General features: G+C 42.9%; 1 protein-coding gene across 4 annotated transcripts in view; it reads right to left on the bottom strand.

The window, feature by feature from the left end:
* Positions 1–22,774, bottom strand: part of C17H1orf100 (chromosome 17 C1orf100 homolog) — a 28,422-nt gene extending 5,648 nt beyond the window's left edge. Inside the window, exons 1-5 of one of the 4 annotated variants that reach the window (XM_032318793.1) lie at positions 22,673–22,774; positions 21,672–21,745; positions 13,378–13,446; positions 7,832–7,927; positions 1,997–2,169 (exon numbers count right to left, since the gene is read on the bottom strand). In XM_032318793.1, coding sequence (XP_032174684.1) covers positions 1,997–2,169; positions 7,832–7,927; positions 13,378–13,433 — 325 coding nt within the window. In that variant the 5' untranslated portion in view covers positions 13,434–13,446; positions 21,672–21,745; positions 22,673–22,774. Of the gene's footprint in view, positions 1–1,996; positions 2,170–7,831; positions 7,928–13,377; positions 13,447–19,349; positions 19,431–21,671; positions 21,746–22,672 lie in introns of those variants that run through there. The other 3 variants (XM_032318794.1, XM_032318795.1, XM_032318796.1) reach the window with 3 other exon arrangements.
* Positions 22,775–23,900: the final 1,126 nt, after the last annotated feature.

The raw sequence follows: 23,900 nt of genomic DNA, 5'->3' as shown, positions 1-23,900 counted from the left end.
ATGCCCCCCGCCCCCCCACCCTCCACAAGGCTCACCCCTCTAGCTGCAGGGTCCCTGTCTGCAGTGTGCACCACTTGTCTGCCTCAGACCTCATCCTGTGGGGCCCAGCTTGGGTCCCCATGGCCTCATGTTCTAGACCCATCTTCCTACTCTGCTAGTTGCTTCTCAGTTATTCAGTGATAGGCTGATGGTTTCTCCATCTTCCCGATCAGACTGGGAACTTCCCGTGGACTTGGACTTGTGTTTACCTCCTCACCTGGCACCCAGCATGGTGCTAGGGACACAGGAGATAGTAAATATCAAACCCCTTGGCTAAACACTCACCTGGGGCTGGAGGTTTGGAAAGAATTAGGAATTGTCTAAAACAAGCACGGGAGAAAATCTTCTATGTCCGTCTAACTGGAGTCCTTCATAGCAGAGCAGTTGTAAAGAAGGTCCTGTTTACTATCGTTTTGGTAACTCAAGGCCCACCCAAATTCCCACGTGGCAGGGAAGACGATTTCCTACTCAGTCAGTCTTGAAAGGGCAAGTGCTGCTTAGCCAGTTTTGTGGGGACAGGATCCCCACTGACACCTCCTGACCACCAATTCTTTCCAGCTGCTCAGTACCTGGAGGCTTCTGTTCCCCCACCCAGGCCTCACCCTTCAGCCCCTAACATGCACTCCCACCCACTCCAACCTTCTTTAATAGCGCCCTCCCGGGGCCCCCTGGGGGATGCCCACTTGCACCACCCCTCACTCCCTCCTGGCACCTCCTTATCTCAGTCTCAGCTACCAGCTCCCTCTCCTCTCCACTCCCTTGTCAGCCTCCAATCCTCTCCCCTCCCAGACCCCAGCTCTTCACGGCTGGTAACCTCTTCAGCCAGATGCCTCCTGCCCATTTCCGCCCCATCCGGCTTCCTCTACTGCCCCCTCTCCGTGGCTCCACTGTCTGGAGAATGCCTGGCTCCATCTGCTTCCCGTCTTCCTGGTTGCTGTGATTCCTGGTTCCCTTGGGACCTGAGCCCCATCTCTGGCCCAGCACTCCATCTAGGCCTCTGCCCTTTACAGGGGAGAACAGAAGGAAGGGCCTATCCTTCTCACCCCCAGCCACCAACCCCCCTGTCCTTCTATGCATTTCCTTGTTCTTGGTCAAGCAAAAAGAAAGAAAATTATTAAATAAACAGTAATGCAAATGACTCTCAGCTGTGACAAAGGCAGTACTGCTGAAGGATCAAGCACAGAATTCTACATTTCAAATGGCTTTGGTCTGAATTCTGCTTCTCCCACCTACTGCGCTGTGATCTGAGGCTGCTTAATTAATTGCAAATCTGCAACTTGATCTCCTTTATTGTAAAATGGGGTAAGTAATAACACTTACCTTAAAAGCTCTTAGGGGAACAAAATATGTGTCTGCCACAGTGTAAGAGCCCCCAGAAATGGTGAGATTTGCTCATTTAGAAAGTCTGTCAATGCAGCAACTCCTCCCACTTGCTAAAATTCAAAGCATCAATGACAACAGGAATACAAGTAATGTCTACATCGGTACCCACGTGTGTACCTCCAGGGTCACATGGTGTGGGGGCTTGGTTGTTCATACTCACACATGTTGCAACATAGACGGAAATTAGAATCTTTGAAATATGTCTTCAAATGTCAAATAATTGTCATAAAGCCATTTAAAATGGGAGCATAAGAAAGAAAAAAATTTCCCTTAATAATACGTTTAGGCACAATAAGGAATCTGTTGAGGAAAAGGGGCTCAGTGAGACGTAGTCACACTTGAGTATGCTTCCTACCAAGAACATCTGTGCATTTTTATCCTTGATTCCATAAGGAGCTAGAAAAAAGAGGAGAGGAGGAAGCAGCCTTGGTTCAGTCTCAAAATTCTTCCTGCACTAGGCACACATGAATGCTTTCCCCCAGTTTGACTGGTCCCTGATGGCAGCGAACCCACGAGAAAGGCTCATCTGAGGGGAGGTTGATCTCAGAGAGTAAGAGCTGTTGACCTGACTTACCGATCTTGTAAAATGGCAGAGAATAGTTTCTTTGGTAGGTGGTTTCTTTATACCATGGTTCAGCAGGCTTTGAATGTCTTCGGAAACAAATATATCGAATGAGAGTTTGTTGGTCTAGTTGAGGCTGAATCGGACTTTCTCTCTGGGGTGGGATTGTCAAGTCTATGAGAGGTCTAAATGAAAATAGAAAGAGCTTACTGACCACCCAGTAGAAGAAAAGCATTCCATGTTCTCATCAGCCGAGATCCATTCTCTGGAAATGGCCGGGAGGCTACTGAGATGCCATTGGCAAGACTCCATAGCTCCAGGGTCAGCCCAGCAGTTTTCAGTGGGTGGCTTGGGGATCCTGGTTCCCTGCTCCCCTGCTTTAACATTCCTCCTCCTGTCCAGTCACAGGTTATAGAAGGTGACCTGCATCAAAACTTCTGTAGGGTCTGCTCATGCGTGGCTACATCCTGTACTCCAGATCTCCCCAATACCTTTTCCCACTGTAATTTTTCAGTATGACCGAAATCAGTTATAACTTTCCTGTAGCTCCACCGAGATAACTACCCTCTGAAGGTAAAAATAAAGAAGAATCAGTGTGTAATGGGGGAATAGCTTCATGCAATTCTGGGAGTACACATTCAGTGGGCAACTTGTGGGAGAATACTTTGGTAATGAGTATTGATATCCTTAAAATGTGCATATACCTTGTTGCAGCAACTCCAGAAAGTAGGAAAGTCAGCAAAGACTTAGCTCCTAGAATGCTCACCAAAGTATTTTATGATCATAAAGGAATGGATACAATCTTCATGTGAAAAAAAGGGGGATTATTTAGAAAATGATACGAATATATATAAGAGTACCCTACCACCGCTAAAAGTGGTGCTGTAGAATTATAAATTTTGAGACGGGAAAGAGTCTGCAATACAGAGTTAGGTCTAAACATAGGTTTCAGTTGCATCGAACACTTTAAATGGATGAGTTGTATGGGATGTGAATGATCTCAAAACTATTATAAAGAACAAGGTTTCAATCAATAAAATATTATCAATCTGAATTCAATAATACATTAAAAGGATCATACACCATAATCAAGTGGGATTTATTCCTGGGCTGCGAGGATGGTTCAACATCTGTAAGTCAATCAACAAAATACGCCACATTAACAAATTGAAGGATAAAAACCATACAATCATCTCAATAGATGCAAAAAAAATTTTGACAAAATTCAACATTTATTTGTGATTTTTAAAAACTGTCAACAATGTGGGTATCAAGGGAACATATTTCAGTGGAATGAGAGGCCATATAGGACAAGCTCACAGCTAACATCATACTCAAAGGTAGAAAGTTGTAAGCTTTTCCTCTAAGATCAGAAATAAGACAAGGATGCTCACCCTCACCACTTTTATTCGACATAGTTTTGGAAGTCCCATCCAGAGCCATTGGGCAAGGAAAAGAAATAAAGGGTATCCCAATAGGAAAAAAAAGAAGTAAACTGTCTCTATTTGCAAATAACATCATTGTATGTAGACTCCACAAAAAAACCTGTTAGAACTAATAAAGGAATTCAGTAGGGACTCCTGGGTGGCTCAGTTGTTAAGCATCTGCCTTCAGCTCAGGTCATTGGGCTCCCTGCTCAGTGGGAAGCCTGCTTCTCCTCCCATTCCCCCTGTTTGTATTCCCTCTCTCGCTGTGTCTCTCTCTGTCAAATAAATAAATAAAACTTCAAAAAAATTAAAAAAAAATAAAGGAATTCAGTAAAGTTGCAGGATACAAAATCAATATACAAAAATTTATTGCATTTCTATGCACTAACAAGAAACTATCAGACAGAAATTAAGGCAACAATCCCATTTACAATTGCATCAAAACAATAAAATACTTAGGAGTAAATTTAATCAGGTGAAAGAACTGTAATCTGAAAACTGTAAGGCATTGATAAAAGAAATGGGGAAAAGCACAAATAAATGGGAAGATAGTCTGTGCTCAGGAATTGGAAGAATTAATAGTGCTAAAGTGGTCATACTATCAAAGCAACCTACATTTTCAATGCAACCCCTATCAAAATTCCAGACATTTTTCATAGAACTAGAATAAAGAATCCTAAAATTTGACCCATAAAAGACCAAAATAGCCAAAGTAATCTTGAGAAAGAAGAACCTAGAAGAGATATCATCCTTCCTGATTTCATATTATAAACTACAGTAATCAAAACAGTATACTATTGGAGTAAAAATAGACACATAGATCAGCAGAACAGAACAGTGAACACAGACATAAACCCACATCGATGTAGTCAATTAATTTATGACAAGGGAACCAAAAGTATACAATGGGGAAAGGATAGTTTCTTCAATAAGTAGTGTTGGGAAACTGGAAAGCCACATGCAACAGATAAAACTATTTTATAACATACACAAAATTCAACTCAAAATAGGTTAAAGACATGAAGGTAAGACCTAAAATCATAAAACTCTTAGAAGAAAACATAGGGAGTAAATTCCTTAACATCAGTCTTCGCAAGGATTTTTTTTTTTTTTGGATTTGACACCAAAAGGAAAGGCAACAAAAACAAAAATAAATGGTACTACATCAAATTAAAAAGCTTTTATTGCACAGTAAAGGAAGCCAAAAAAAAAAAGGCAACCTGCAGAATGGCAGAAAATATTTGCCCATCATAGATCTGATAAGGACTTAATATCCAAAATACCTCAATAACTCCTTCAACTCAATAGCAAAAATACAATATGATTAAAAAATGGGCAGAGAATCTGAATAGACATTGTTTTTCCAAAGAAGATGTACAGAGGGCAAACAGGTTCATGAAGAGGGCTCCAAGTCACTAATTGCCAGGGAAATGCAAATGGAAACCACGCTGAGCTATCAGCTCACAGCCGTTAGAATGGCTGTTGTCAAAATGGCAAGAGATAAGAAGTGTTGGCAAAAAAAAAAAAAAAAAGAAAGAAAGAAAGAAAAAAGAAAAAAAGGAACCCTCGTGCACTGTTGGCAGGAATGCAGCCCTGTGGAAAGTATGTGGGTTCTCAAAACATGAAAAATAGAGCTATCATATGATCCAGTAATTCCACTTCTGGATGTTTATCAGAAAAAAAAAATGAAATTCCTATCTCAAAGAGATAGCTGTACCCCTACGTTCATTGTGGTGTTATTGGCAAAGGCCAAGACCCAGAAACAATCGAAGTGGTCATTGACGGATGAATGGGTGGAGATGGTGTGTACGCGTATAAAATGGAATACTCTTCAGCCACGAAAAGAAGGAAAACCCACCATTTGCTGCAACAGGGATGGACCTTGAGAACATTGTGCCAAGTGAAATGTCAAATAGAGAAAGACAAGTACTGTATGATCTCACTTAAATGTGGAATATAAAAAAACTAATGCATAGAGAACAGAATGCTGGTTGCCAGAGGCAGAGCTGGGGGATGGGGAAAACAGGGGGAAGGAGGTCAAAAGGGATAAACTTCCAGAAAGTAAGTTCTGGAAATATAATGTGCTGTATGGTGATTATAGTTAATAATACTGTATTGTGTATTTGGGAGGTGCTAAGACAATAGATCTTAAAAGTTTCATCATGAGTGAAAAGATATACAGCTCTATGGGGTGACAGATATAAACAAAATTTATTGTAATAATCATTTCACAATATGTACATATATTAAATCATTATGTTGTATACCCTAAAAGAATACAATGTTATATGTCAACACTATCCCAATAAACTAGGGAAAAAAGGGTTTCAAAATACTATTCATTCTGGAGTGCCTGGGTGCCTCAGTGGGTTAAAGCCTCTGCCTTCGGCTCAGGTCATGATTCCAGGATCCTGGGATCGAGCCCCGCATCGGGCTCTCTGCTTGGCAGGTAGCCTGCTTCCCTTCCTCTCTCTCTGCCTGCCTCTCTGCCTACTTGTGATCTCTGTCAAATAAATAAATAAAATCTTTGAAAAAATACTATTCATTACATTTTGTGTAGATCTGGAATATTCTGCATGATTATCTCTGAGTGTGACACTATGGGTAATTTCAATTCTTTTTTTATTAATGTTTTCTAAATGTTATAATAAACATGTATGTCTTTAAATTTTATTTTCCTTTTTTTTTTTGAGTAATCTCTACTCCTAATGTGGGGCTTGAACTCAAGACCCAGAGACTGAGAGTCACACGCTCTACCGACTGAGCCAGCCAGGCACCCCAACATGGGTATTTTTGAACTATAAAATATATGAAATGAGCAGCTCTAGGTGTGAAAAATATTAGATGTTGGGTGAGATTTAGGAACATCTAAACCCAATCATCTATTAGTAGGATGTAGCCTTACTTGATGGGATCACCATGATTAATCACATTTATTTATTTATTTATTTATTTATTTAATAAAGATATTTATTTATTTATTTGACAGAGAGAGATCACAAGTAGGCAGAGAGGCAGGCAGAGAGAGAGAGAGAGAGAGGAGGGAAGCAGGCTCCCTGCTGAGCAGAGAGCCCGATGCGGGACTCAATCTCAGGACCCTGAGATCATGACCTGAGCCGAAGGCAGTGGCTTAATCCACTGAGCCACCCAGGCGCCCCGACTTTTCCTTCTTTTTAACTAGAAGCTTACTATAGTCATTGATTGGTATGTGCACTCAGTTTCCCCCTTGAGGCTCATCTTGGGTGGGCACTAATCTCGTCAGAGTCTAGTAGAAGTAGAGTCAAGGTTTCCTTTGCCTGAGCCGTCCTATGGGGAGGACTGACATTCAGGTGCTGGGTGTTGGAGTTGGGAGTGTTGTCACAGCCCACAGAGTCCATGGGGAGAGTGCCCTGGTGGTGGGGCCACCCTTGACAAGAGTTTAGTCTATTGTGGATCTAAATTAGAACACAAAGCCTTAAACTGAAAATCAGAAAATGTGCATAGTTCCAAGTACCAGCTTTCACACCAACCAACTGTACCTCGGGTACAAGACATGGCACTTCTCTGGGCTATCTTATTGACTTAACTGGATCAGAATGACCTCTAACGCTACTTCTAGTTTGATCTTCTATTAAGTTAAGACTTTGTGCTGCTTAATAGATGGCATGGCTCCCTTTTCCTTACATGGAGGCTAATCTAAAGTTAACTATAGTAAAGGTGATAAAGAGAAGAAATTTGTAAAATATATTAGACAATGAACTCAAAATTAGAGCAATCATATTTCAAATGCTTGCTATGTTCTGGAATTTTACACCAATTATTTTACCTAACAAATAAAGTAACGGACTCCAGAGAAGGATTTAGAGAGAAGGTTGCCCAGAATCAACCATTTCAAAATTTAACTCAAATTGTGGCTCCTAACTACTATGGTTTCTAGCCTCTCCAAACTAGAAAATAATATTGAAGTGACTGCTTTTTATTTTTTCCTTTTCTTCTTAAAAATCGCATCTGGAAAGGCAGAAACCAGTTAGGCCAAATTCACAATTTTACTGAGAGGGAAACTGTGTCTCAGGAAGGGTGAGTTTTCTGAACAAGGTGAAACTCTGAACTCATGATGTTTCTTAAATTTCTTTGATGATTTCATAACATTCTATATTTATTGTTGATTATAAAAGTAATACATGTTCATTAGAGAAAATCTGGAAAATGGAGAAAAAGGTAAAAAATAAAATCAAATACTGCCCTCTTACCATTCAGAAAAAGCCATTGTTAACAGTTTGGTGTAGCTCCTTCCACATTTTTTGAATTCATTAAATAACAATTATTAGTATCTCTTCTTATTACTATTATGACTACAATTTGTGACTCCCATTTTTTTTTTCACTTATCCTTCTCGCTTTAGTGAAATTTTTGAAAACTAAGATTTGGGAAGGTGTCTTACCTGGGATGTCTCTTCATACTAGAATCAAAATGGACTCTTGCCAGCTGCCCGGGGTAATATCCTTGGACGTCCTTTCCCTGATGAGTGATGAATATACTAGTAGAGAAAGTAAGAGGGTGATTAAAAAAAAAAATTAAAAAGCAGTTACTACCATTAGTTCTTTACAGAAGAATGTCACTTGTGGTCTGATAAAAAATTCCATGCACTTTGCCCCTGGTTCCTGGCAAGGAGCTCTTGAAACCCATGGAATTTCTTTCTTGATGGGAGTATCTTCTGTTACCCATTTTTCAGGATTTGGTTCTCAAGATTCATAAGGAAATATTCGTCTTGTCAGGTATTAGTTTCAAAATATGAGAAAAAGAAATAAGAAGCCATATAAAACCAGGGGGGTAAATGCTGATAATTGTTACAATGTGAAAATGGATTAATGGGTGCTCCTTATGCTGATTTTTTTTTCTACTTTGAGTAGATTTACAAACTTTCACAAGTGTTTTTTTTTTTTTTTTTTTTTTTAACTGTGATGATTAAGCGTATGATGCAAGAAATGAACAGACACTAGAAAGGCTTAACGCATAGGGTGCTTTGGGCTGGAGGAGGAAGCCTAGCCCCGCTGGGGAGGGTTGGGTTTTGAGGAAGTTTTGAGGCACAAAGGAGGTAGGAAGTGTTTCTGGGCGTGAAGGTGAGACAGGGCGGGTAGCTGAACCCCCAGAGCTGGGGACAGAGGAGGTGAGACGAGGTGTGGTGAGGCGCAGTGAGGGTGCGGTGGTGCCCAGACCTCACCTTTTGAAGGACATCTTATTTTATAATCAATTACTTTTCCTCATAGATTATAGTCCCTGCATTATGTAGTCATTTAAGAATTGCATGTAGTTGGATTATGTTATTTGCAGATTTTATTTCAGAAGAGCAGGAGGAACATTATAAGATATTTGTTAGAAATAAAGGGAGCATTGTGTCTTGAGAGGTTGAGAACCACTCTTGTAGGTGACATGGAATCTTGGTAGCATTTTTAAGAAGATGAAAGGCTTAGGACCATTTTTATTCTAGAAAGATCTTTTCCGGTGGCAGCGTGGACCACAAAGTGGTGGACCTTTGGACGAGAGGTATAGAGACTGGCCAAGAGGCAACCGTAGTCACGGACGTGGGACACGGAGAAACCCTGAGCTTTGTGGAGGGAAGTGGGGGTAGGCAAATAGGATGGAAAATAGATTCTAGGTGAGGCGAATTTTAGAACCCAAGACGTGGCCAGGGTTGGGATCCGTGTGGAGTGTGTGGGGGCCGGTGGAAACCTCGCTGTCTAGAAAGTATGAAAGGCAAGCACTGTGAACAGGGTGGGTCTGTCTGTCTTGGCAAACAGGACCTCAGGGAGCTCTGATTTTCAGAAAATCACAGGCTGTCTGGGCCTGCCCTATGGCTGGGATGATGTGGCTGAGCCCCGAAGAGTACATAACAGCAGGGATTTAGTCATACAGAGCAGGAGGAACTGGCACAATAACACGGAAAAAATGACATTTCTGAGCACCTGGGAGTGGGACTTTCTTGGGCACCATCCCGTTTCTGAAGCGCTACCTTGGAGAGAAGACCCTAGGGCCATGTTATGGTTTGTTAAGAACCCAGCTGGGGTTCCAAAGTCACACTGGTTTCTCACAGTTGTTGTGCCGTTTCCAGTAGGCTGAGTCTTAACCATGGATTCTTCCCTAGCATGCATTTAACCAGTGCCTGCTGTATACCGGTGAGTCACCTAAGCCCTGCTCCTTGAACGTAGTCTGCCAAAGCTGTTTTGAGAATGGAGAAGCCCTTCTTCTCCAGCACTGGGTAACAAGCCCTGCTCGCCATCCCTGGGGAATCTCTCTTGGTGGGTTTTGGCCCAGAAGTTGAGAAAGGAAGGGAAAGTGTGTGAGCGGGTGCTGGAGGGACGTAGGGTTGGGTGGAGAAGCTGAATGGTTTGGGGAATAAAGGGTGGCTTTTGCCTCCAACTCTTTGCGTAGACTTTCCAAGCACCCTGTGTGACTAACTTCAGCTCAAACAGGAGAATGTTCCCTGGCAGGAACTTAATGAGGGGCAATGCCCACCCTGGCCCCGCCGGCCTGTGTTCCCAGAGGCCTCACCGTAGCTGGCCTCTCCTGAGAAGCTGGGGAGAGGACCTGGCTGAAGAGATGTGCCGGACTCTGCTTAGGCCCATCCGCTAACGTGGCTCTCAAGATTGCTGAACAAGTTGTAGGAAGGTCTTTCCTTCTCGTGTGGGAGGAGGAGTCCTGCTTTGTCTGATTCCCCCACACATTGTTCAGCAGTCTCTGACAACTTGGCTCTTTCAGGTGACATGTTCTGTCTAGGCAAGAGCCAACCTGTCCCCTGGGCGGGTGCATGTCGCCAGAGCAGAAATCTGGGCTTATCCATGGACAAAATCCAGTACCCACAGGAGAAGTCAAGAGCGTTCATCCCTCAAGAACCTGGCCCCAAGGCCCGAGGGGGCCCATGCTCCTAAGTGACTCTGCTGTCCTCTGTTATGTCTGTGTTGAGCCTCAGGCTTTAGGAAGGTGACCTCATCTAATTCCCAGTCACGTTGCCAGGTAAATATTATGAACACCCTGTTACAGAACAGGAGATTGAGGCTCAGAAAGGTCAAGTGGGCTCTCCAAATATCACCTGCCTGGTAAACGCCAGAGCCATGGATCAAACCCCATTCGCTGAACTCCATGGGGCATCCAGAGTCATCTCCGTGTACACAGGATGGCTTTTTTCCCAGAAGAGTTCAGTGTTATTTCTATAGGAACTCTGGGGTTCTCTCATGGGCAGACAGGAAGTAGAGGTCGTGCACCACAGGAAGAGGAGAAAGAATAGTGTGGGCCTGAGAGCTGGACGTGACCTTCCATTCAGTGAGACAATTTCCCATTGAAGGCCCTACTGTGGCCGCCATGGGCCAGGTGCTAGGGACACAGTGATGATAAATACTGTCTTCTACCCAAGAGTTCACGATCTGGTAGGGAAACCACACTCAGGCACTAACTCATCACACACAATGAGTAAGCGCAGGGCCAGTCAGGAACAGGCTCAAGGGAATGAGTCACTTAGAGAGGACATGAGCAAGTCAGCACAGAGGATGGGTCAACGCCATGCCTGCTCTGCCATCTCCCAGACTCGTTGTCCCCTCAAGGAAGAGGGGATCCTCAGGTTCCCTGTCAGTAAAGTGTGGGGCACCATCACCCCTTTGGAACGACTCCATGAGTCAACCAGACGACGTGAACATCCTTGGTGATCTGTGGTAGGTGCTGTCATGGCTCTGGGAAGGAACAGCTGCCTCTGGGTCTCCCAGACACCACTTCAGGTGGTGTTTCAAAAATCCATCTTATGTCTGACAGAAATTTGCCATCTTTTCTCTTCCACACTGCACTGTGCTTCCTCCACACGAAGCAATCGTTTTGGGAGCATCCTGTGCTTTGTAGACCAACCCGGCCCTCAGCCCTGCCTGGGTGGGGCCTGTCGCCTGGGGGTGACAGCAAGTCACATTTGCATCTGATACAGTTCTTAAGGGAGCTGCGTGAGCCCTTGAATATTTAATTTTATCAGGTGCCCCTGCCAGTGTGTGATTCCATTTTCCCTCACGAGGAGCCAATGTTTGGGCATGGAGGGAGGGACCCGATGTTGTCTGAGAGGAAGGAGGAGGTGCGTGTCTTCCACAGGATCCTGCCAGTCAGCAGGATGCCAAGCCACAAATCTGTGACAAGATACTCACTGATTCATGTTCATTCTTTTTTTTTTTTTCAACAAATGCGCACGGAGAAACTACTGCTTGTGGCCGTTGGCTCTGCAGAGGTGACAGTGGTGGGCGGAGGGGGGCAAATGAGCCCACCCCAGGGACCTCCCTGGATATGCAGCCAAGTGCAGGGGTCAAGAGCACGGATGTTGGGGCCAGACCCGTGGCTTCAAATCCTATCGCTAGGATTGGGACAGTCACTTAACTACTCCATGCCTCAGTTTCTCCTCTATACCTCACAGTCGTTGTGAAGATGAAATGAGCAAATATGCGCTGGGTGTGAGCCAGGTGGGCCTGTTGGGGGAACAAAGGAAAGACAGTAGGAGGGAGGAGCCTGAAGCGGGGTCAGGGCCAGTTCATGGAGGGCCGGATAGACCCCAGCAGAGTTTAGATTTTATACCACATGCAGGGACTGCAGGGTTTCATGCAACTGAGGGCTTTGATCCAATTTACATTTCATGGAGCGCCCTCTGGAGGCCGGGAGGGAGGAAGACAGGAGTGGGCAGTTGGCTGTGGTGATGGGGAGAGGCAGCTGAGTGTGGGAGATAACATTCCAGAGGTGCCACTGAGGAACCTCATGAAGGATTGGACCCCGCTACGGTTGCAAAGGTCAATGGCGTCAAGTCCATGAGGACCAGCTCCACCGTGAGTACGGTGGGGAGGCTGGGACCCCACCTGGGAACTGCCTAGTTCAAGCAGCCTGCCTCCTTGTGGGGTTCCAATGGATGAGCAAGAGAACAGAATCCAGCCCCCCTTAGGACTTCATGGACCCCCTGCCTCCTGCACTGCATCCCACCCTAACCCTCAGGCTCCCCACAGGCTGGCTTAGGCCAGACCCAGTGACTCAGACTTGGTTCCACAGAACTCCGGGTAGCAGCACCTGGGGGAGGTTTGTTTCCATTTTGCCCAGGGGATGACCCACAGTTAAATACCCTGACAGTGGATAAGACAGGCCTCAAACACACTCAGAAAGACCAAGGGCTTGTGGGGAGGCAGAAACTGGGAAATACAGGAACCCAGCCCTGTCTCCCTCCAGTTCTTCCTCATGTGGGTTAAGGGTAGTCTGGAGCTTCTCCGAAGAGGACTCACAGTATCTAGGAACAAAGCATCCTTTCGCTGCCCCTACTTCAGTCATTTCTGGAAGCAGAAGGACTTATCTTTGTTGACTAAACATTCTTAAAAATAACTAGATACGAAAACAAACATGAGGCTTACTTGAAACCACGAAGCCAAAGAGGCTGACCCCAAAGTCACTTGCTATGGGAGAGTTCCTGCCTGAATTTCATAGCTTCTAACCCTTTGCAGACCCCACGGCCAGTGGTGAAGGGCAGGCGAGGTTAGGATCTACAGATTATTATCCGCGATCTCTTAGCAATGAATTTAGCACAGTAAAACACATCTAGGACTTGTTAGTCTTGGACCATCTATGAATCAGGAGAAAGCACAAAAATCCTACTTAGTTTCAATCTGGGCAACTGCCCCCCATATGGGAGAAGGATGAAGGAGTCTGATTCCAAGCAGAGTAAAGGGCTCCTCACTAAAATGTGGGCTTTCCAAGCAAAAACCAATATCCTTCCCTCTTTGGGGAGTTCAAAGTTGCCGGTTTGCTTGGATTTTACCATGAGTGTGGGATTTTTTTTTTTACCTTTCCCCAAACCCAAAGAAATGTCACTGGAACCTCTGGGAACAGCTGTCTGTCAATCAGAGAGCAGCAGGTGAGCAAGTTGGCCCCCCAGGTGTCCAACTGCCCCAGGGCAGCTCTGGATGGCATCTCTGTCTGCAAGGACATTACCTGGGTGGGATCACTGGGCGGCGGTCAATAAATTCTCGAAGCCGGATGGCAGTCATGATGGATGGGAATCTAAAAAATATTACAGAGTGAAGGTCGATATTGCAAATCCATACACACTACATACTATATATCATATTGTGTGAACACACTCTACACACCATCCATTTCCACGCAGGAGCTGTCTAGTGCCACCAAATCTGTCTTGAAAGAAATAACAGTAAGAAAACTGAGGAGTGGATAAACTAACCATGGCTTTTGCAAAAAAAGGACAAAAAAAAAAAAAGTGGAAAGCGTAAGCCAATACATACAAATATACTTTTTTGAAAAAAAGATAGAAACTACTGGGGTACCTGGGTGGCTCAGATAGTTTAGGGTCCAACACTTGATTTTGTCTCATGTTCTCAGGGTCATGAGACAGAGCCCCACATCAGGCTCCTCGCCCAGCAGGAAGTCCGCTTGTCTCCCTCTCCCTCTGCCCCTCCCCTTGCTCTCTCTCTAAAATAAGTAAATAAATCTTTAAAAAATGCAAAATAAAACCAGAAACCACTGAACTGGTTCTCACTCTGCTTAGGGTGCCTTCCTACTACATGAGCTTGCAGGCTCTGTGTTTCACACCCAGAATCCCTGGCACCTAGAGCTCTGGATAGGAATTAGACTCCTCCCACCCTATAGACTGGATTGAGACTCAGTAGGCAGAAACAAGACCGAGGCCACTGACTGCTGCTTGGAACTTTTCTACTGGCAGGCAAGGCTGGGAAGCTGTGGTATGGTGAGTTTCTCCAGCACTGGGTGTCAAGAGGCAAGTGCATTGAAGGCAGTAGCTGAACCCTGCTGTCCATCTTTGGGAGTGTGGAGTGGGCACTGCAGTGGCAGTGGTGGCGGCTTTGGGAGGAGGTTCTGGAAGCAGCTTCCAGCCCAGGTAGCTGCTCCCATGATGGGTCAGTTTTGTGGAGGCATTCTAGAAGTTTCCTGAAGGCCTTCCCCAGAGTTTGCTTCTCATTGTCCCTTCAATGATTTTGTAAGTGGCTCATCCACTTCATCAAACTTTTTGTGTTTCCCAGATATGTTTCTAGGCTCAAATTAATATTGCATTGGTCACCTACTGGAGAACAAGACTTGCACAGAAGACTACTCCATCTAAATATTCATTTGAGGGCGCCTGGGTGGCTCAGTGGGTTAAGCCGCTGCCTTCAGCTCAGGTCATGATTTCAGGGTCCTGGGATCGAGTCCCGCATCGGGCTCTCTGCTCAGCAGGGGGCCTGCTTCCCTTCCTCTCTCTCTGCCTGCCTCTCTGCCTACTGTGATCTCTCTCTGTCAAATAAATAAATAAAATCTTTAAAATAAATAAATAAATAAATAAATATTCATTTGAAATGTGACAGGTTACAAAATCAATGCACAGAAATCAGGTACTTTCCTATACACTAACAATGTTTAACTGTAGAAGGAGAAATTAGAGAATTGATTCCATTTACAATAGCACCAAAAACCATAAGATACCTTGGAATAAAGGTAAACAAAGGTATATACTCTAGAAACTACAGAACACTTAACAAAAGAAATTTAAGGAGAGACAAAAATATGGAAACATTCCATGCTCATGGATCAGAAGAATAAACATCGTTAAAATGTCTATGCTGCCCAGAACAATCTATACTTTCAACGGCATTCCAAACAAAATACCAATGGTAATTTTCAAAGTTCTGGAACAAACAATCCTAAAATTTGTATGGAACCAGAAAAGACCCCAAATCACCAAGGAAATGTTGAAAAAGAAAAACAAAGCTGGAGGCATCACGTTGCCTGATTTCAAGCTATATTACAAAGCTGTGATCACCAAGGCAGCATGATACTGGCACAAAAACAGACACATAGACCAATGGAATAGAGCAGAGAGCCCATATATGGACCTTCAACACTATGGTCAAGTAGTCTTTGATAAAGCAGGAAAAAATATCCAATGGAAAAAACATAGTCTCTTCAACAAATGGTGCTGGGAAAATTGGACAGCTATATACAGAAGAATGAAACTTGACCATTCTCTTACTCCATTCACAAAGGTAAACTCTAAATGGATGAAAGACCTCAATGTGAGGCGAGAATACATCAGAATCCTTGAGGAGAACACAGGCAGTAACATCTTCAACCCTAGCCATAGCAAATTCTTTCAAGACATGTCTCCAAAGGCAAGGGAAACAAAAACGCCAATGAATTTCAGGGACTTACTCAAAATAAAAAGCTTCTGTACAGCAAAGGAAACCGTCAACAAAACAAAGAGGCAACCCATAGAATGGGAGAAGATATTTGCAAATGACATTACAGATAAAGGGCTGATATCCAAGACCTATAAAGAACTTCTCAAACTCAACACCCAAAAAACAAATAAGTAAAAAAAATGGGCAGTAGACATAAACAGACACCTCTCCAGAGAAGATGTACAAATGGCTAACAGACACATGAAAAAATGTTCATCATCACTAGCCATCAGGGAGATTCAAATCAAAACCACACTGAGATACCACCTTACACCAGTTAGAACAGCAAAAATTGACAAGGCGAGAAACAATAAATGTTTGGAGAGGTTGTGGGGGAAAAGGAACCCTCTTACACTGTTGGTGGGAATGCAAGTTGAAACAGCCACTTTGGAAAACAGTGTAGAGTTTCCTCAAAAAGAATAAAAAAAAAATAGAGCTACACTATGACCCAGCAATTGCACTACTGGGCATTTAACCCAAAGATACAGATGTATTGAAAACAAGGGCCATATGCACCCCATGCTCATAGCAGCAATGTTCACAATTGCCAAACTGTGGAAGGAGCCGGGATGCCTTTCAATAGATGAATGGATACAGAAGATGTGGTCCATATATACAATGGAATATTACTCAGCTATCAGAAAGGATGATAACCAACATTTTTATCAACATGGACGAAACTGGTAAATAAAGTCAAGCAGAGAAAATCAATTATCATATGGTTTCACTTATTTGTAGAACATAAGGAATAACATAGAGGACATTAGGAGAAAGAAGGGGAAAATGAAGGGGGGGATTCAGAGGAGGAGATTGCATGGAGCACTGGGTGTTACACACAATGAATCATGAAACACTACATCAAAAACTAAGGATGTGGGGCACCTGGGTGGCTCAGTGGGTTAAAGCCTCTGCCTTCAGCTCAGGTCATGGATCCCAGGGTCCTGGGATCGAGTCCTGCATTGGGCTCTCTGCTCAGCGGGGAGCCTCCTTCCTCCTCTCTGCCTGCCTCTCTGCCTACTTGTGATCTGTCTGTCCAATAAATAAATAAAAAAATCTTAAAGAAAAACAAAAACCAAAAACCAAAAACTAAGGATGTACTGTATGATGACTAACATAATAAAAAAATTAATTAATTCATTAAAAAAATAAATATTCACTTGAGAAAAAGTCAAGACTGGGGAAACAAAAGGAATACCTGGTGGACAGAGGAGGGACAAAGCCTTACTCTTTTATGGTTTACCTTTTGTGCACCTTATAAATTTTGTACTGTGTTCATATTATATGTGTATAGAGACAACTGGCCCGCTGTTTGCATAAACATGGCGAAGAACAGTGTAGCAGAAGAACACTGACAGGAGTCTCACACCTTACCTCTGGCCCCCTCACATTCACATGTTATACGCTGAACCCAAAGCCGTGTTACTTGAGGACGGAGCCTTTGGGAAGTATTAGGGGTGGAGCCCCCATGAACAGAGCTAGTGATCTTACAGAAAAAGACCCCAGAGAGCTCTGCCCTCTTCCTGTCACGTGGGGAGCCAACAGGAAGTTGGCAGCCTGCAGCCCAGCAGAGGGCTCTCACCAGAACCTGACCACACTGGCGCTTTGAACTTGGACTTCCAGCCTCCAGAATTGTGAGAAGTCAATTTCTGACGTTTAGAAACCACCCATTCTACAGTAATTTGTTATGGCAGCTGGAATAGACGAAGGCTCCTCGTTCTGTACGTTGTTGATTACAATACCTCTCTGGAGGGTCAAGTGAGCTATAATGTGTGTGTGTTCTGTAACCAAAACAGCAACTTTGAGAAAACAGAAATTTGAGTTTCTACCTAAGGGCATATATTATGTGTCAGGTGATATGAATTAACTAACTTCTCTGAGCCTTCCAGAAACCCTGTGAAGTGGTCCCACTACATTACTCACAAGAAACCTGAAGGCTTGAGAAGTAGAGTAACTTGTACAAGGTCACTGAGGAACCAGGATGGGGACCCATTTGGTTCCAGAGACAGTTATCTTGAAAGTATTTTTAAGCTATATTGAACAACCCCAGGACATCCTGACCACCAGCCAAAACAAAACTGGGACAGCCCCCAGGAGGCAGTAACCGGGAGGGAGACAGGTTTCCCTGGGATAGAAAACAGTGTATGGGGCCTCCCTCTCCCCTACTCTAGTCAACACAGGTCAACGTATTGCCCACACGCCAGCTAGCTGCGTTTTGTCACCTCTGACTGTGTTTTTCAAGCAACTCGAACATTTTCAAGCCAGATTACATTGTTACAGACTATTTGGCTATCCAATGGAACCTGTTCATTATATAATGTTTTCCCTTTTAGCCCTTGTGTGATTATTAGGAAAAAAATAAAAAGGGAAGAAAGGACTGAAGAGAAAATTTGAGTAAATACCATCGAGCTCTTGCCTAAACTCGGAAAGCTTTGTGACTGCTGGGCTTTTCCTTCACGAGAAGTGACATGCTGGAGAGAAGAATGCAAGATATTCAGGACATTTGTGTCTCATGAAGACAACACTGCGTCTGCCATTCACGATAGAGTGATTGCTCAGTGCCTAGAAATTCTGAATCAACACCAGAGGGAATAAGCCAGGCCCGGGCTGCCATGCTTTGGCCATGCCACAAAAACATTTTCAGAAGAACACATGAACAGCCCGCATGGATTCTAAGCATAAGCTCCCGGAATCATCGGAAGACATTGTCTGGCAATGGTTGTAACCTGTCTTTCTGCATCTTTAGGGAACTGGGCTACCACATAGATACCAAGTCACATCTTGTGTGATTAGTTGTCATCTCTTGAACGCAGAGGAAAATGTCGTCTGCAGGAAGACATGTCAGTACATTTTATTTTAGTCAATCTTAAAAACTAGGTTTGCATGCCAAAGCTGAATGAGATAATTATGAACACATGTTAAACTTGCCATCATTTCCATGCTCGCAGCCAACCCTGCACAACCACTGTTCTCGGCACCCTGAACAACGTAACGAAAAAATCTATGTAATTTTAATTAGTCGCCTCAGTGGAAGCTTCTTTCTCAACTGTACCCCAAATAAAATTTTTCCAGAGCAAACATGAGTTCTCTCTGTATCCTCCTCACACATTTCATTCATCTTCAAATTAGCCTTAGGGAACCTTACAGTCTTTTCACTTTTTTTTTCTTTTAAAGATTTATTTATTTGAGAGAGGGGGAGGGGCAGCAGGAGAGACCCTTAGGAAGACTCCCTGCTTAGCATGGAGCCTGACCCAGGGTTCAGCCACATGACCCTGAAATCATGACCCAAGAAGACACCATGTGTCAGATGATTAACCAACTGAGCCACCCAAGCACCCAAATGTTTTCTTGTTTTAAATTGAAAATGTAATTATGCTCAGAGTAAACAATGCTGTAAAATAATAATAAAATTATTCATGAACAACAGTTTTCATTTTTTTATTATATATATATATATGCAAATACTTAAATTCTTGACCCCAGCAGATATCCTATTTTATATCCCTTTTTGATAAGATATGAAAAGTTTACCACATTGCTACAGAGTGTACTTAATTCTAATATTTAATGTTCCTTTATATTGGTTGGTGAGGTCCACCTTTCACTTTATTTAAACTCGTATCACATTCCACTCCCATGTCTGAACTTCTTATCCATGCTCTATGCTTTGTTTCCAAAACACTCATCAGTATCTGCCATGCTGCATGTTTGTTTATGTACCTTATTTATGTCTGTCCCCCCGGCTGGAAAGTAAGCTCCAAGAGGGCAGGAAAGTGTCTTTTGTTCTCATAGCTGTATCCCTAGGGGCCAAAGATTATAATGACATATGGTGGACATTTCATAAATGTTTATTGAGTAACTGAATATACCATAATTTATGAAACCCAGCTGTAATGTTGGACATTTTGGTCATGCTGGCATAACTATATTTGATTCTATGGAATTTATTTCTTAAGATACATTTGTAAGAATGAGATAAAATTTGGGCATCCTCATAGCTCCCATTTAGGAGAATTTTAACCACTTCCAATTAATTAACACTGGCCCATAAACTATTATGGTTAGACACCCAGGACACAGAAATTAAAGTTTAACAATAGAATTTTTTATTATGCTGAAGTTCAGGAGGTGAACTAAGGTAACACACTTGATCTTTGCCAAAAGTCCAACTGAAAAGAAGCAATTGGACTAAGGTAAACGAGTATGAGATATACACTGCAAGAAACTTCCTCAGCCTTAATAGTCAAGATACTGACTTCAGAAACAAAGATATAAGATTTATCTTGTCGGGGAACTTGGGTGACACAGTGGGTTAAGTCTCTGCCTTCAGCTCAGGTCATGATCTCAGGGTCCTGGGATTGAGCCTGCTTCCCCCCCCCACCCGCCTCTTTGCCTACATGATCTCTCTCTCTCTCTGTGTCAAATAAATTAAAAAAAAAAAAAAGATTTATCTTGTCAGCTTTCTCAGCAACTTTTGGAAATTATAGACTATTTCATGGATTACATCAGAATTCTGTAAAATAGAATAACAGTCAAAAATCTGATTAAAACTCCGTAATAAAAATTTATGGTAAAATTTCTCAGCCAGCCATGAGGGGATGTTTTCAACCTAGTAAGAAATATCTATAGAAATGTATAGCTAACGTCATACTTAATAGTGAAAGACTGATTTCTTCCTAAAAATCAGCAACAAAGCAAGAATGTCTCTCTCACCATTCCTACACAGAGCAATAAGGCTGGAGTGGGGAAATATAAGGCATATAGATGGAAAGGAAGAAAACTGTTCCTATTTACAAATGATATAATTGTCTATGTAGAAAATCCCAAGAAGCCTACAAACTCGTAGAAAATCCCAAGGAGCCTACAAACAAACTCTTAAAACAAATAACTGTTTTTAACAAGATCATAGGATACAAGAACAACACATATAATTGCGTTTCTATACTTTACTTTTTTGAAAGATTTTATTTATTTATTTGAGAGAGAGAGAGCGAGCGAGTGAGCATGAGTTGAGGGCAGGGAGAGGGAGAAGCAGGCTTCTTGCTGAGCAGGGAGCCTGAAGAGGGGCTCGAACCCAGGACCCTGGGATCATGACCTGAGCCAAAGACCCTTAACCAACTGAGCCACCCAGCTGCCTTACATTTCTATATGGTAAATAAAGAATTGGAACCAAAATTTAAAACGCAATTATTGGGGCACCTGGGTGGCTCAGTCAGTTGAATGTTTTACTCCTGGTGTAGGCTCAGGTCATGATCTCAGGGTCATGAGACAGAACCCCACATGGGGCTCCTCACATAACACAGAGTCTGCTTGTCCCTTTCCTTCTGCTCCTCCCCATCACCTCAACTTCTCTCTCTCACATAAATAACTAAAATTTAAAAAAAAACACAAATATTTACATTAGCTCAAAAAAGAGAAACATTATTCACCAATCTAACACGACTTGTACAGATGCCGGATGCTGAAGGCTAAAAAATGTTGATGGAAGAAATCAAAGATGATCTGAGAGATATACTATGGTCATGGTTTGGGAGACTTGACAGCACAAAGATGACAATCTCTCCACACTGATCTGGTTTATGTGGTCAAACTTCCCAGCAGGAGTTTTTGTAGCTATAGACCAGTTTATTATAAAGTTTATTGGGAAATGCAAGAGAACTAAAGTAGCCAAAACAATTTTGAAAAAGATCAACCACCCTCTGTTGAAAAGGGACAGCAGAGACATCATTCTGAGGGACTGTTCGTTATCCCCCCAACTGCTGGCATGCACACTACTTCGCTCAGTCCTCACAGGAGTCCTGATCATATCCTGACTATCTAGAAGATGTTAAATTTCATGTTGAAGGTTACACAGCCAGTAAACAAGCAAAAACCCACAAATCTGTCTGACTCCAAGACCCCTCGCCTTCTGCTACAGTGCCACTGATTCATTGATTCACTCAACAGATATTGATTGATCAACTACCTTTGCTTGGCACTGCACCAGGCGTGAGGGAAAAGCATTTAGCAAGAGACATGTGGTCCTGCTCTTATGTTACTTACCTGGTGGAAGAATTGAAGTCAGATATTAATCACAGTGTTGCACAAGTTGATATACAATCGAAGCTCAGTAGCTGCTGAAACAGAATCCTTGACAAGTTACCTTTCCAGTAGTTGAATGGCTGTGTCCCCACCCCCACTCCCAACCCCCTCTTTCATAATTTTAAAGGAAAAGGCTCCCAGAACAGATGTCTACCTGAACATTTTCCCTGATATGAAGCATGTGATACGCTTTCCTCATGGAGATCGGCTTTCTGAGGTTTAAATTTCTAAGTTGGCATCAATTTTTATGGTAGAAAAGAGCTAAAAATATTATTTGTTACATCAGAGGTTAGGTCCTCCCAGTATGGTAGTGAGTGGAACCAGTAATAACTGCCTGGTAATGTTAGTCAGCTTGTGAACCTCAGTTAAATAACTAGCAAGTTTTATCATTTAATTAATCTGTCCAAAGAAGGGGAAGAGGCAGGCTATTTGACAGGTCCCAAGATTCTGTTATTTATTGGTAATTTGGGGAAAAGTCAAGAAATAAGGAGAGGCATTTAAACTGGTATATAAGCCACAACAATTGGTTTTCTAGATGTACTTCATAACCTCAGAGTCCTCAGGGCCTCCTTACCTTGGAGGTGTGATACAGGTAAGCAAGGTATTGGGGGAAGTTGGGCCCCTGGGGATATCCATCCCCTAGTGCCATCGCCTAGAAGCCCTCTTCTCTGGGTTCCAGAGTGGTCAGATGCTTAACCAACTGAGCTACCCAGGTGCCCCTAAAGACCTCATTTCTAAGAAAAAAAAAATGATGAGCTAAATCTGCTCAATAATTTGAAGCTGAGAGGTATGCATATTCCCTTTCTGAAAGATTTCTTGGCTTTTCAAAATGCTTTGCCACAGAGTTTCTTTAATTGTGATCTGTTATCTCCAGAACATCCAAAATTCAACCAGCTATTTAGTAATGCAACCACTAAGTGAGAGGAGAGACGTTTAGGTGGTAATGACCAGACTGGTGTTACCTGCTTGGGCTGCAGTGTGTAGAACCTTCTTTGTTCTTAAAGGCAGTCTTCTGAGGACAGCGGTTATTTCAGCTGCCTCCTGGTGTTGGATATCCTGCAAAGGCACACTGCAGAGTTATAGGGCGTGATCCTTTTACATCATTCAAAGGGTATTGTGATGCACTGTGGGATAGAAAATTCAAACGGTATTGTGATGCACTGTGGGACAGAAAATTTTACTAGGTGATGCTTTTCAGGTTTCAGCCCTATAAAAAAGTAGGGATGCTTTGGTCTCCATGAGAGCCCAGCTGCACAAGGAAGAAAGGGTGAAAAATCAGTATGGAAAAGAAAACCATGTGGGTATATAACCCAGACTGTTTAAGTACTAGAACTTTCTTTTCTGTAAAGATTATTCCAAGGGCAACATAAGGTTAAAGATCTGGGTGGTGGTGTATTGGGAAGTAACGCCCTCTGCAAGCTAGAATTGAGGAAGTAGGGCACACAGGGGACAAATGAGTCTGAGACTAGACTAGGCTCCATCCAGCTCCTACTGAAGCCGCCAAAGGAAGCTTTTAATTGTTTACAAATACAGTTTACAATTGTTTACAATCCATGGAACGTCACAGTAACACTACTACATGCAAGTCATAATTGCAACATAGCAAGTCATAACCTCAGAAGAACAGAATGACAAGTGTGCTCATTCATAGCAATCTTTACCAAAAATAAAAACACATAAAACCCCAGTGTTCTCTGCAGTAGGCTGGCCTGGATACAGAAACACCTCTCAGTTGAATAGTGTTTGCAACTAGGAAATAGTGTTTGCAACTAGCCCATACAATTTTAGGTTGTACATAGGCGAGAGCATATGTACCCTAGCCTAGGGACTAGGCTGGGGCTCCCACTGGCAGCCTCACTCACATGGAACAGACACAATAGTTGTTTAATACCAAATTCTTGGTGACACAGCACTTTGCTGAAAGTAGACAAGTAGGGAAAATTTAAAGATACAAACAGAAGCAACACACTGGGATTACACTAATAGAAATGATACATGGTTCTCATTTGTTGGGTAAGCACCTTCTATTGCCAGGCACTGTGTTAACTGTTTGAGACCATCTCAAACCCCAGTCATGGCTGTTGAAGGTAAATATCTCCATTTTCCATGAAGGCTAAGAGAGACACAGTCAGGCTCTAATAAATCCAGGATTTGAAACTTCTCTGACACTGAAGCCCAAGTTGAATTACC

The sequence above is a fragment of the Mustela erminea genome, chromosome 17 (assembly GCF_009829155.1).
Source record: "Mustela erminea isolate mMusErm1 chromosome 17, mMusErm1.Pri, whole genome shotgun sequence".
Taxonomy (NCBI): domain Eukaryota; kingdom Metazoa; phylum Chordata; class Mammalia; order Carnivora; family Mustelidae; genus Mustela; species Mustela erminea.
The sequence above is the reverse complement of the archived record's forward strand: the minus strand, read 5'-3'. Positions and strand labels throughout refer to the sequence as shown.